Below are 14,747 nucleotides of genomic sequence, written 5' to 3' on the forward strand. Positions count from 1 at the left end.
AGTCAAACAATTATTTTTAACAATATTCCGGGAGTAGAAAAGTTTCCCAAACAGGTTCGGTAACGAGGATAAACGTACACTCAGAAGTACAACATCCGCACCCTACATTTTGCCTAAGGTTCGAACATTTGATTTTGTCCTCAAACCTTGACCGTCTGTCACGTGTTCGCAAAATCAGATTACTTCATCCGTGCCTGTCCCCCAACCCCTCCTCCAAGTTTACTTCAAATTGGATCAAAACTGAGTTGAACTCTCCTTGTGACCTTGGCATTAGGCCCATTGCTCTCTAAATCTGTTCGTCCTTGCTTACCCTTCATCCCTTCCACCAAGTTTAGTCCAGATCAGAACAAAAATTGCATGAGTTATAGGATCGAGCATTTCACCTTTCCCTATGATTTTGACCTATGACTGGCTTTCTTCAAATTCGATTAATTATTCTTTATCTTACTCTCAACCCATACACCTAGCTTGGTCTAAATTGGAGTAGACTATAGCACCAGTCGAACAGATCAGTACTCCCGAGGTTGATGGCAAGCTGGTGATAGGAAGAGCTGGCGCTCCCGTTTCACCAGCCCTCAGGACTTGATCCTGACCATCTCCCTTTGCTGAACATTTTCAGTGCATTCATTTACACAGAAAGTAGGCCAGCATGCTCTCATAATACCTTTACCTTCAACTGTCTACACCACACTACATGCGCATAACATATCACACCTTCTATTCACATCTCAAGTAATGGCCACTGCAATCTTACTATTAAATGAGGTGGTTCCTCGGATTGCCACCACCGGCAGGGTAGGGTTGGAGGCACAGGGTCCTCCCGGTCGCCATCAAGCGACTGTGCCGGCAGCAACTGTTGCTATTTCCGGGAATGCTCGTCGGCGAAGAAGTGACAGTGCAGCCTTATTCTTTACCAACATCCGCGGCCTTACCACAAATTTAAACTCAGTTCATTTTTTCCTTGTCTATATCCCCTTTGGCCCTTTTCCTCACAGAACCACAAATCTCACCCTCTACCGATATATCTCCATTTTGTTTTCCCGGTTACCATCTGCTTACAAACTTCCGTAACAAGTGCGGCACCTGTTGTTATATCAAATCCCAATATGCAGTTGACACTGTTTTAAACTTCACTTCATCCAGTTTTGATTACTCATTATGTAAATTAAATTGTCAAAACATTACCAAATATATTTGTGTAGTTTATCATTCCCCCAATGCTTCTTCGGAACCTAGTGTATTTGATTCCATATCCACTCAGTTGAGTAACCTTGACCTTGCCCTTGGCACCGAAATTACCATTTTGGGTGATTTTAACATACACAATGTTGAATGGTTATTGCATTCTGCCCGGACTGACGACGCTGGTCTAGAGTGCGAGCTGTTTGGGGAATCGTTTAATCTCACCCGGTTGGTAAAGCAACCAACCAGAATACCTGATAATCCTGACCATAATGCCCATCTCTTGGATTTATTCTTGACAAATAATCCAGATCAATACAGGATAGAGGCACTGTCACCACTTGGATCCTCTGACCACAATCTTATCAAAGCCTCATTAGTTAACCCTCCCACACTTTCCCATTTTGAACCTGTCAGAGTGACCCGATGGCACTGTGATGGGGCAGACTGGGATGGATTTAGAAATTATCTTGCTGATGTTCCATAGCAGTCTTACTTCTCTAGTGATCCCAATTCTACCCCGTCCCACATTTGCGACTTAATACTAGCTGGTATGGATTTATTCATACCAAGTCAACAGTTCATTAAAAGATCAAACTCTCCAAAATGGTTTGATGGCAACTGTGCCAGAGCAACAGTCCAAAAGTCATTAGCATATAACTCTTACTTAACCCGCCCCATCCCAACCACTTTTCCACCTCTGACTCCCCCCAATCCCGACCATTTTTGGAAAAAAAATTTTTTGCCTCAAACCTTCGCTTTTGGTGAGAAACATCGAAAATTCATAGAGAAATCGCTCACCTGAGGTTTAAAATACTCGATACAAGTAGGAGTACCTCCTTACCTTACTGGATTTTCTATCAGGCTGGCACCAAAGAAAACGAGTTCTATGGGAGGATAACTATTTCACACCACTCATAAACGGTATTTATTTATTTACTTGATACGAATTATATGTAGTACGAGAGTATATTGGTTTTCAAGCAGTAATATAGGCATTATATGCATTGTTTCACTTACTAAAACCTGACCTTTTTTTGCCACATTACCTGATCATCATTTCTAACTGTTTCTTCCTCTAATGCTATGTAAAGTTTGTCCTCCACATTGTCATTTATTGGGGAATCACTCTGGCCCTGAATTTTGTACTGTGGCATGACATGGCTATACTGGCCAGGTCACTGATAACAGGTGAATTGCTGAGACAATGGCATGCAGGGGGGGGAGGAGGTCATGCTGGGTAAGGCATTGTCCCTGCCTGGCATCTTGTAGAGGAAGGTGTCAAGTGTATACGTACCAAAAATCACTCGTGAAAATTGAAAATTGTGCAAATTAGGGACCTTGCAATTTTTTCGCGTTTATGTACGTCAACGAGATTGGCAATGGCAAAACGTGTGGACGTTAAAGAACGTCGACAGGACGCAGCGGGTTAAAATAAAAAACTTGAATCACTCTCCCAATTTAAAATTGCTAGAAATCATACAAAAACTGTATTAAATCTATCTAAATCAAACTTTCTTCAAAAGCAAGCATCAAAACTACTTAACAACCCTAATGACAATAGAATATTCTGGTCAACTCTTAATTCTTTCAATAATAACTTTAACAAGTCATCTTCCATTCCCCCACTAAAATCTTCAGATGGCAACATTACAAATGACCCACGTGGGAAAGCAGATATCTTTGCCAGTACCTTTGCCAGAAACTCTACCATAGACGACACCAGCCAAAATGTCCCAGTACTGGAACTTGATTCTCCTGAAATTGCCCCACTTATAATACAGACAAGATACGTAAAATCCATCCTAGACAATTTACCTACCAAAAAGTTCCAGGCCCAGATGGAATTCCGCCAATTGTTTTGAAAAAGTGTTCCCCTGAACTTGCCTCTGTTCTAGCTAAATTATTCAAACTATGCATACGTACTTCTTTATTCCCAAATTCATGGAAAGAAGCCAATATCCACCCAGTTCCAAAGAAAAGAAGTTCGTTAGACCCCTCCAATTACAGACCAATAGCTGTCACATCTTCTCTTGGAAAGGTATTTGAAACTTTAATAATAAGCACATTGTTAAACATCATGAATCCAACAACTTAATTAGTGATAGACAATATGGTTTTCGCCACGAAAGATCCACCATTGACATACTCAATCTCTTAACTCATACCATCCATCAATCAATTGATCTTTTTGGAGAAACTCATGCAGTAGCTCTTGATATCTCTAAAGCTTTCGACAGAGTATGGCACCGTTCCCTGCTGTCCAAACTCCCTTGCTATGGATTAAATTCTTTTGTTTCTTTGATTTCTTCATATCTTAGTGACAGGAAAATAAGAGTAAAAGTAGATGATGTATATTCCAATTTCCACTCAACGCCGGCGTGCCGCAGTGATCAATTCTAGTGCCAACCCTATTTCTGGTTCATATTAATGATCTCTTATCTGTTATCCACAATCTCATTCACTCATATGCAGATGACTCAACACTACATGGTTCATTCACACTCAGACATCCATTTACAAAGTCTAATATCTCTACCTCTCAACTCACTACAGCCATCTCCATAAATCAAGATCTGTCTACAATCAGTGAATGGGGACAAAACAACCTTGTCTCTTTTAATGCTAGTAAAACTAAATATATACAGTTTACTAATAGATAGATATTGCCAGATTCGTACATTACCTTCAGTGCTACTAATATTCCCGTCTCCAAAAGTATTGAAATTCTTGGCATCTCACTTAACAGTGCCCTCAGCTGGACCTCTCATGTCAGATCACTTGCTAAAACCGCCTCAAAGAGACTTGGATTATTGTACAGAGTCCGTAACTTCTTCGCCGATGAGCAGTTAGCTATAATTTATAAGAGTCATGTGCGCTCTCAGCTTGAATATTGCTCACCCATGTGGAATGGTTGTGGAGAGGTTGCATTAAGACAACTAGACAAAATTCAGAATAAAGCTGTTAGAATCATTAACAACCCTGCCATTACATATAAACTACCTCTCCTGCAAGAAAGAAGGAATATTGCCTCCCTTGTGTTATTTTACAGATATTTTTTTGGCAAATGCTTAGACGAAGTTGCGTCCATGGTGCCGCCTCTCCATGCCTTCCCTCGTGCTACACGGGCATCTGGTAGTCCTCATGACTGGAATGTCACTCAGCCATATTGCAGAACTTCTGCCTATCAGAATTCTTTCATTTCCCGAACTGCATCTCTCAGGAACTCGCTTCCCCAGAGTTGTTTCTTTCCAAATTTCAACCCACAACTGTTCAAGTCTAACTGTTATAGGTATTTTATGAACAGAGGACACCAGTAATCTGGTGTATGGATTATTTGTTTTTACTCATTTGTTTTTCCTTCCTCCGTTCTGTTATTTATAAAAAAAAAAAAAAAATCAAAGTTCGTTTGTGATCTTAATCTTTGACGTACAGTTCTTAAAAACAATCGGCCAGTCCCGGAGCAGACCCTCAACTCTTCCACCAAATTTGGTTCAAACTGAATGAGAAATGAAGTTTCACACACACACACACACACACACACACACACACACACACAATATAATATATCACCCTCCATTTGGCAAAAGCGACCATGCAGTATTAAATTGCAACTTCAGGATTCCATATGACATAGTTAACAGAAATGAGAGTCACAAAAAATGACTAAACTACAACAAGGGCAACTACCATGACCTAAAGAAGTACTTCTTAGAAATATTTTGGGAAAAGGAGCTTAGAGGACAAGATTTAAATGTTATATAAAGAAAATTCTGTGAATTTTATGCAATAGGAGTCCAAAATTACATCCCTCAGCACAAAGAAACAGAAATGAAAATAAATAAATGGTTTCAAACAGAACGTAAATAAAAAAAAAAAAAAAAAAAAAAAAGATTGCTGTGGAATAGATCTACAGGACACATTGGTGAGAGATCATATAACAACTATAAACAGGCAAGAAATGATTATACAAGGATAAGGAGAGAAGCTCAAAGACAGTTTGAGAAAGACGTCATAAATTAAAGTTGTGATCAACATAAGCTATTTTACAGGTACATTCGAAGCAAAGCCAAAGTTAAAGATAAAATACAGTTCATTACGGACGAGGGGATCACCTATACACAAGAGGAAGATATGTGTGAAGCACTAAATAAAAATATCCAATCATTTTTACAGAAGGAAATAATTTTGAGAGTAATGATATGGAACATGCATGCTCACACATATTACCAGATATACAAATATCAGGAAAAGAAGTATATACAGGAAGAGTTAAGTAAATTAGACAAAGGAAAAGTAGATGTCCTGACGAAGCCCCAGGTTGTGTGCTACATGAATGTGCAGAAGATTTATGCAGACCATTATTTTTAATATTCAAGGAATCCTTAAATCAAGGTAAACTACCTGATGTTTGGAAGAAAGCAAACATCGTTGCTTTGGGAATACCGGCAGACAGAATCCACTCAACTACCGACCAGTTTCACTGACCAATGTTGGAAGATACTAAAAAAGCCGATAAGAAAAGCTTGGGTAAACCATCTAAAAGAACACATATGATATCGGAAACGCAGTTCGGTTTTAGAGAGGGAAAATCACTTGTTACTAATCTATTAAGCTACTACGATAGAGTTACAGAAACATTACAGAAAAGAGAGGGATGGGTGGACAATATCTATTTAGATTTCAAGAAAGCAATTAACAGAGTACCGCATCAAAGACTTTTTTGGAAACTACCATCATGGAGGTATCCAAGTCAACCTGTCCTGTTGGATGCAGGATTTTCTCAGAAAAAGGGAAATGAGAACAGTACTAAGGAGAAATTACTCATCATGGAAGTGACTAACGGAGTTCCACAGATCTCAGTGCTGGCACCAGATATGTTTTTAGTATATATAAATGACATAGACAGTAACACTGGATATGGAAGCTATCTAAACATGTTTGCTGATGATGCATAAATACAGAGGAGAATTACTAACACAGATTCTTGCACAGAGCTAAAGAAGAATTAAATAAACTTCATGAATGGAGTAATAATTGGTAAATGGAATTTAATGTGGACAAGTGTTATGTAATTAAGTTTCGTAAAAGTGAAGAAGACCAGACTGGGATTTTAAGTTAGGAAGTTCAACCCAACACATATCAGAAAGGGAGGACCTAGGAGTGATTATCAATAACAGACTCTCTTCGGCTGACCACATCAGTGAGAAGGTAAGTAACATGTATACTATCTGTCTATCTATCTATTGCCAGACGCCTCAATCCCGTACGGGGTGGCCACAAACAAATCGCCTCCACGTCACCCTGTCCCCCGCCATTTCATTGCCCTGCTTCCAACTCACACCCCCCTCTCTCATATACCTCTCCACTCCGTCCCTCCATCTCACCCTCGGCCTCCTCCTCCCTCTCCCATCCTCCACCTCACTCACATACACTCTCCTCGTCAGTCTCTCACCCTCCATCCTCTCCACAAGGCCAAACCACCTCAGCGTGTTCTTCCTAACGCATCCTGTCACATCCACATCCACATCACAACGCTCCTATACATCCTCATTTGTCAGCCTGTCTCGCCATGTGACTCCACAGGCTCCTCTTAAATAACTCATTTCCACTGCTCTCACTCTTGTGTCCTTTCAACAACGTCCAGGCTTCACTTCGTTATGTTAGAGTTCGTACCACAATACTGTCAAGCAGTAACTTTTTCACTTCCATGCTCACTTCCCTGTTTCTTATTACTGCTTTCAAGGAACCAGCAACCTTTCTTCCTTGTTGTACCCTTTCAAGCACTTCACCCTCCAAACTTCCATCCTTACTCATCTTACTCCCCAAGTACTTAAACGTACTCACATTCTCCATTTCGTCAACCTCACTGTACATTCACTGACTTCACCTCTCTCAAAGATCTTTCACTTTACTCTTCCTTGCAATCACCTTTAGCTTCCGTTTCTTACAAACTCTCCCCAACTCATCCAACAAGCCTTGCAGCTCCCCTTCGTCTTCACTTAACAACACAGTATCATCTGCAAACAACAGTACAGAGAGTTTTCAAACACTACCCTCTCTTACTAGGGCCACTCCAACATCCACTGCCCTACCTTGTATCTTTTTCATAACTCCATCCATGTACAGATTGAACAACCATGGAGACATGACACATCCCTGATTCAACCCAACCTTCAAAGAGAGAAATTCACTCAGTTCACCATCCACACACACTGCAGCCTTAGCACCATCATACATACTCTTCACAGCATTCAACAACTTCCCATCTACTCCACATATTCTTAATACTTTCCACAATCCTTGTCTATCCACCCTGTCATATGCTTTCTCCAAATCCATGAAGGCCGCATACAACTTCTTTCCCTTCTCTAGAAACTTTTCCACTAAAGATCTAAGAATGAATATCTGATCTACACAACCTCTTCCCTTCCTAAAGCCTCCCTGTTCTTCTCCAACTAATTCCTCTGTTATTTCCCTAACTTTGTCAATAAGTATCCTACCATACACTTTTACTATTACACTAAGAAGACAAATGCCCCTATGATTACCACACACTTCTTTTTCCCCTTTTCCTTTGTACAAGGGAATAATTATTCCTGACTTCCAATCCTCCGGGACTCTACCTTTCTCCCAGGCCAATCTGCACATCTTCCACATCCATCCTACTACTATCTCTCCCCCATGCTTCAGCATTTCACCACACACTCCGTCAATTCCTGGGGCTTTCCCCAATTTAACTTTCTTCATTGCTTCCACAACTTCCATCCTACTGATTTCTTCCTCTCTTCTCACCTCCCTCCTTCTCCCAGCCATTCCCCAGCCACCTACTGTATACGCGCATTACTACCATTCTCCATATTCAACAATTCCTTAATCTCTCCATCTGCTCACTTTTTCTCCCTTCTCCACTAGTAATCTACCATTTTTATCTCTCATTCCCCTACTAACTTCACTGCCACCCTGTCTTACTCTCTTCACCTATTTCCAGAACATTTTCTTACAGTCCCTCCACTTTACACTCAAATTCCTTCCAATTTCCTCATCCACTCTCTTCTTACTCTCTACTACTAATCTTTTCACCTCTCTCCTCATTTCTACATATAACTTTCTCTTCCGCCTCTCAACTTCTTCCACGCCCCTATTTCTCATCCATTCATTGTATGCTTTCTTCTTTTGTGCCACAGTCTGTCTTACCTCTTCACTCCATCATGCTGTTCCTTGCACCCCCTTCTGTCTTCTCTTCATCCCACACACCACGTCACATGCTGCACATATTTCTTCTATGAATATCTTGCACACACTTTCCACATTCCCCATCTGCTCCAATTCATATTTACCCAATCGTTCCTCCACTTCTCTTTTATCTTCCGCCTTTTTCTCATCCTCTTGTAACCTTTCCACACTCCTTGCAACTACTCCTTCCTCCTGTCCTTCCCTTCTATTTCTCCATCATACTTTGATCTTATTTCTGGCCACCACCAAGTAGTGGTCAGAAAGTCGACTCTCCCAACCTCTATTAGCTCTTCAATCTATTACACATCTTCGCATCCTTTCATCCACACACACATTTTATTTATTTTTTTTTTTTATGTGTTCGACTCTGGGCATAGGCTTCACAGCCTGCTATCAAGGCCCAACAGTCCTCCCACATACCATACACCTCCATGTCACCACTTCGGCGCTAACACCCATCGTCCATATTGAATACATGCTAGGGCTGTCTCATACAGGACTGGTGTGTTGGTATTAGCGGGGGTATTTCGACATGTCGGCGGGTCTTCTGGTAGATCAGTAAAGCCTGATTTAATGAAATTCAAATCCTTAAACTGTTCCCTGCCCCAGCGGGGATTTGAACCTGGGTCCATTAGAACGGCAGGCCACGTTTCTACCGATTGAGCCACGCCTCCCCCAAATATAATCAGTCATTGCCTTCCTTTCACTCAGTTCACCACCCATACTTCTTATTACTTGCCATGTATACCTGTGGATCATTTTGTGCTTGAAGAGGGTATTAGCTATCACCAACCCACTCCCGGCACAGATGTACACTAACGCACTGCCATTCTCATCTATCTCAGCAGGCGCACCCCACTCACCAACTATTCCATCCAGCTTCACATTCCCTACTTTACCATTCATATCACCAATCAGAAACACTCTCTCATTCCTTCCAAACTTTTTCATGCACACTTCCACATGTATACACTGCTTGCTAATATGAGAATAGCATTCACATACTGTATATAAATGAAGACATGCTGAGAAAGATAACATCATTCATCAGACTACCCGTGGAGTATGCATCAATAGTCTAGAATCCTCATCTCAAAAAACACATAGATAAGACTGAAAAAGTACAAAGGGCTGCTACATGATGGGTATCAAACTTAAGGGATCTAAGCTTCGAAGAAAGACTAGACAAATTTAGTCTACCCACACTACAGGAGAGAATGAAAAGAGGAGACATGATTATGCTATATAAATGCATTTCAGAGAAAGAGAAAATGGACATAAATGAATATACAACCTACGGGGAAACAGCAAGAGGACACTGCAAAAAATTGCATGAAAAGAGTCAATAAAGACGTAAGGAAATTCAGTTTCCCAAATAGGGCAGTTGATCAGTGGAATGCACTACCGAATGAAATAGTGTTCCAAAACTATTCATAAATTTAAGGATGTGTACGATGAAAATGATTTAGTACACGGGACAGTACGAGCTTGACTCATTCCTGTAAAGATACAACTAGGCAAGAACAATTAGGTTAACACACACACACACACACACACACACACACACACACAACTCGCCATCGTAAATGCAGGTGCACTAATGAAGATAAGCGTGCTTTCTGAAGGTGCTGGACTGTCTGTACACTTTCTATCCAAGGGGCTGTAAAATTTATCTGATTTTGTTCTCAGACCAGGTTCCAGGGTGTCAAAATTCATGTCTCCAGAAAATGGCTAGGATATTTGCTTTTTGTTCTTTAATATTTCTAGAGGTTCGAAAGGGATAGGAAAAAATATTATGTAACGGAAATTAATGTAAGAAACTGCTAATCAGGCTACTCTATATCATTATCATCAGCATTATTACCATCATCATCAAAATTTGCAGTATCATATATATCAACACCATCCCCATTACCATCATCATCATCATCATCATCATTCACCAAGTCCTAAGCTTCTCTCCACAAATCCATCTGGTGGGAAGGATCAGAAAATAGGAATAGAGAAGCTCACTGCAACACATCCTATTAAAATAAATTCCACTATAATGTAATCCAAGGGCAATGGAGTCTCCCCCTCTCGAATCAAAACTTTCACAGTATGCCTTATGCTTGCTAGGTCAGGGCGATTTTACTCAACTTAGGAGAGATTTACAGAAATGGAGGGGTTGAATACAGCTTCCATTGACCCATTCCTATTTAGGTACTCTACTAAGACGAGTAATATTGTTTGGGTTTGAAGAAAAAAATGACAGGGCAATTAACGGTCATATATTTCTTACTAACAAAAGATTTTATTCACTTTAGAAGTGATATTTTGTCATTAAATTTGAGTAAAAAATAGCATGAACATTCCACATAACCCCTCTGACGGCTGTAACTTAACTATGTTGTTCAGGCCAAGATCGGTAGATTGTTTCAGCATAGGAGTGGCCTGTCTTGATCTGAGGGTTAAATTTATTGTGGTTTCTTCATTAACTTCTATTAAAATCATAATGGTTCGTTCTTTCTATCCACGCTATCAACACACGAACATACTCAGCTAAGAAAAACCACGTAGTAGGGAATTGGTTAAATAGAGCTTATATCGAATCCCTCTTGGCCATAGGAGTAAGTACTCTCTCTCTTTCTCTCTCTCTCTTCAGTAAAGATAAATATACTGTGTATATATATATATATATATATATATATATATATATATATATATATATATATATATATTGTTCTTTTGAAATAATTATTAGCATTTTTGACGTACACCAGCAGCAATGAAAAGCATCACTGATGTTAAGCTGTATTGTACTATAAGGGTAATACTGCTATCTACAATATACTTGCGGACACCACCTTTTGGAGATGGAGGGGGTCTTTCTTTTTGGCTTCTTCTTCTTCTGGTGCTGCTTTTACACTGAAAAATGTAATTCTCCGCACTCAACATTTGCAGCTGTGCGTTTCTTGGAAACAAAATTGCACATGTGTATACCTAATATGCGCGCTTGATCTTTTCACTTAGGTAAAGTCAGCCCTGTGCTTTTTAGCAAGTCTTATAGTTGATTTCTCATAGGCTGTACATATGTCATTTCCCAGATTAAGTAACTAAGACACTGAGAAGAAGAAAAAAAAAGAAAAGAAAAACAAGAAACTGACAACTGTGCTTGTTTTCAAGTTTTTGACTTGCCGTAACTCGCGTGTGCCTGACCCCACTGACTTCATTTTATGCATACAAACACTAAATACATGTCCAGAATGAATATCAGCACAGAATTCGCAAATCTTCTTACTTAACCGTGATTTGACTTGCTGTTTTTGCTGTATCCTGCCCATCCCAATAATAGCACTGCCGCGCTAATAATATGTATATTTTCTGTGCTGTGCGGGCAGAGAATACAAAACGTGTCATCGTACCTAAATGAGTGAGCTCTTCTGTTATTTTTCGTCAGTCAGACTGTTTTATTCAGTTTATTGCAGAACATAGCAGAAGGAAGGGGTTGGAAGTAACTGAGCCAGGTAGACGAAGTCCATGGTCATTATTTTTGTACGAAATGTATCTGTGTGTGTCTGTCTCTGTGGAAAACTTAAACCTCAGAAAGTATTGACTGTAGGAGGAAAAGTTATTAATAAAAGTTGTTTAGAGTCACAACTTGAGTTCACATGTCACTTAACCATCATTGGGAGTCATCCAGGATAAATACATAAAGTCAAGTTTTCATCTGGCAGTTTATTACAGTCTACCTGGCTCACAGATGACCAGTAGTCTTGCCTCAACAATTCTTTCCGCTTTTTTTTTTTTTTTTTTTTTTTTTTTTTTTTTTTTTTTTTGCCTGTTTTTTTTTTTTTTTTTCGTTTTCTCTACACATCAGCTCGGAAAGAATTTTGGATAATAAAGAGGTTCCATCATTTCGTATGTAACTAAACTCTCTCATTCGAAAACTCAGAGTAAAATTATCTGTTCACAGCAAAATAAATTAAAGACGTCCTCGGGTTGAACAGATTAATTCCTTCACTGCGATGACGGATTTTCATAGTTTTGTGACAAGACCATTTTGTTAATAAAGTGTAGAAAGTAATCTCTGACAATTCCTCTTCAGTATGATGAAGAATTTCTGTTTTATTCTTGCTGCGGTTGAGCGATTTTACTCAAGTTGTGATTGTCCTGTTAGAGTGAATTGGTTAACTGACTATGCTCTCAGTACTCTAACTTTGCTGAAAATTGCCATTTCCCCATCTTGCACTCAGAGCTGAAATAACAGATTAACCCTAAAACACAATACTAGTCACTTGAGTGGTATACGGAGATGTGCAACTGGTGCATTAGCTTATTTTGCCACTAAGCTACGTGTAATAAGCCGCAAACAGACGAAAATCATTGCCAAGGTAAGATGAAAGTCCTGCTCAATAAGCAGTGAGAACAACTCCAGCTTACCTGCAGAGACGCAGTAAACTGATCTTCTCCGTTATGGGCAGAACAAAAAGCAAGAGCAGATGACACACAGGTCGGGTTGAAGCCAACAGCCTGCAGGAGTGAGGACACAGTAGGGCAGTCGCCGGAATGCTGTGCGGTACGGGTGTTTGGGCCCAGGGCGGTAGTCTTTAACACCAGACCCAACACCACACCCACATATACCCAAATGCCCATTATCTTGGTGCTGCCTCCTAATATTGGTGTTGTTACCGCAATGCGACTTTACCTTAGAAAAGCCTTTTGTTGTTGGAAAGGAGTTAGAAAGTGTCTAACTGCTCCTTCACCAATATCGTACTTTCCTAATCTTAGTCTTGCAACAGAAGAATTATTTAACTGAGCCTAGGAGAGACCCGATGGAACGACTATGACTAGAACAGGGGTAAGATGGACGAAGAATGGCAGACAGTATGAACACCACCACCACCATCATCCTTCAAACTCAAGGTCAACATATCTCTTGTGTATTCATCAACCGCAGTCCCTGGGAACGCCCCTAATTGCTACACAATTCTCGATACTATTTATTATTCTCGAACCCAAGAATATTTATGAGGCTGTGAATACTGCGTCGTCCAACTAATGATGTTGCTGCCTGCATCATAAGACTTTGTATATAACACTGACTGCTTTTGTTTCTAGTTCTTCTTGTTTGATTAATAGTTTTTTTTTTTTTTTTTTTTTTTTTTAAGTGTTACAGTTACTCTTGTTATTGATTTTAGGGTTAATGTTCTCATCACCATACAATTACCGCCCAGTCTACTGTACAGTACCCACCTTCACACGGAGTGCTATATAGTACGTGTGAACAATATCCTACTATATCATGCCAGTGTGCTATATCCACATGTATAATGAGGAGTGCTTCAGAACCCTACCCCAAAGCTGACTAAAATTGTCCGTTGTAAGGAAAATAAAACAAGCTGGTATTACCAAGTAGATGTGTTATTACCACTGGGATAGGCGGTGGGTCAAACGGAAGAGAGGTGGCCTGCAATCCTAACGGACCCCAGTTCAAATCCCCGCTGGGGCAGGGAACGGTTTATGGATTTGAATTTCATCAGAAGTAGACTTTACTGATCTACCAGGAGATCCGCCGACATGTAAAAATATCCCCGCTAATACCAGTACACTAGTCCTGTATTTGTGTGTGTGTGTCCGACTCTGGGCATAGGCTTCACAGCCTGTTATCAAGGCCCAGTAGTCCTCCTACATACCATACACCTCTACATATCACCAATTCGGCGCTAACATCCACCGTCCATATTGAATACATGCTAGGCCTGTCTCACAGAGGACTGGTGTATTGGTATTAGCAGGGGTAATTTTACGATATGTCGGCGGGTGTTCTGGTAGATCAGTAAAGCCTGATTTAACGAAACTCAAATCCTTAAACTGTTCCCTGCCCCAGCCGGGATTTGAACCTGCACAGGCCACCTCTCTACCCATTGAGCCACCACCTGAGATAGCCCTAGCATGTGTTCAGTATGGACGGTGGACGTTAGCGCCAAAGTGGTGGTAGGTGGAGATGTAGGAGGACTACTGGGCCTCGGGATATGCCCTGGGGATAGGCCCTGAAGCCTTCGCCCAGAGTCGGACACAAAGATTTTTTTTCCCGTTATGACAGGATTTGATGTGACTTTTCAAAACTTACATGACGACGATCCACTCTTCGAGATGAATAAACTGCTTCCCCTTAATAAAAGTAGCGTGGTTTAGCTTTCTGCCGTCATCAGGAGGGCTGTGAAGCCTGCTTGGAGAGTTAGACGCCGAAAGTACACAAGTATTTGAATATAATCATTTCATGGTAGAAAAAAAAATGTTATGGTCTCTTGACTAACCCCAAGAGAACATCGCTTCAGGAATGCGGT

The 14,747-nt window shown here is 40.4% G+C and overlaps 1 protein-coding gene across 1 annotated transcript in view; it reads right to left on the reverse strand.

The window, feature by feature from the left end:
- The window catches only part of LOC145411608 (microfibril-associated glycoprotein 4-like), a 35,607-nt gene extending 22,554 nt beyond the window's left edge, over positions 1-13,053 (reverse strand). Inside the window, exon 1 of the mRNA XM_080281617.1 lies at positions 12,841-13,053. Coding sequence (XP_080137743.1) covers positions 12,841-13,053 — 213 coding nt within the window. The remainder of the gene's footprint in view (positions 1-12,840) is intronic.
- Between the last annotated feature and the right edge of the window lie 1,694 nt (positions 13,054-14,747).

The sequence above is a fragment of the Coenobita brevimanus genome, chromosome 90 (assembly GCF_032717465.1).
Source record: "Coenobita brevimanus isolate Jiangsu-jjx chromosome 90, ASM3271746v2, whole genome shotgun sequence".
NCBI classification, from domain to species: domain Eukaryota; kingdom Metazoa; phylum Arthropoda; class Malacostraca; order Decapoda; family Coenobitidae; genus Coenobita; species Coenobita brevimanus.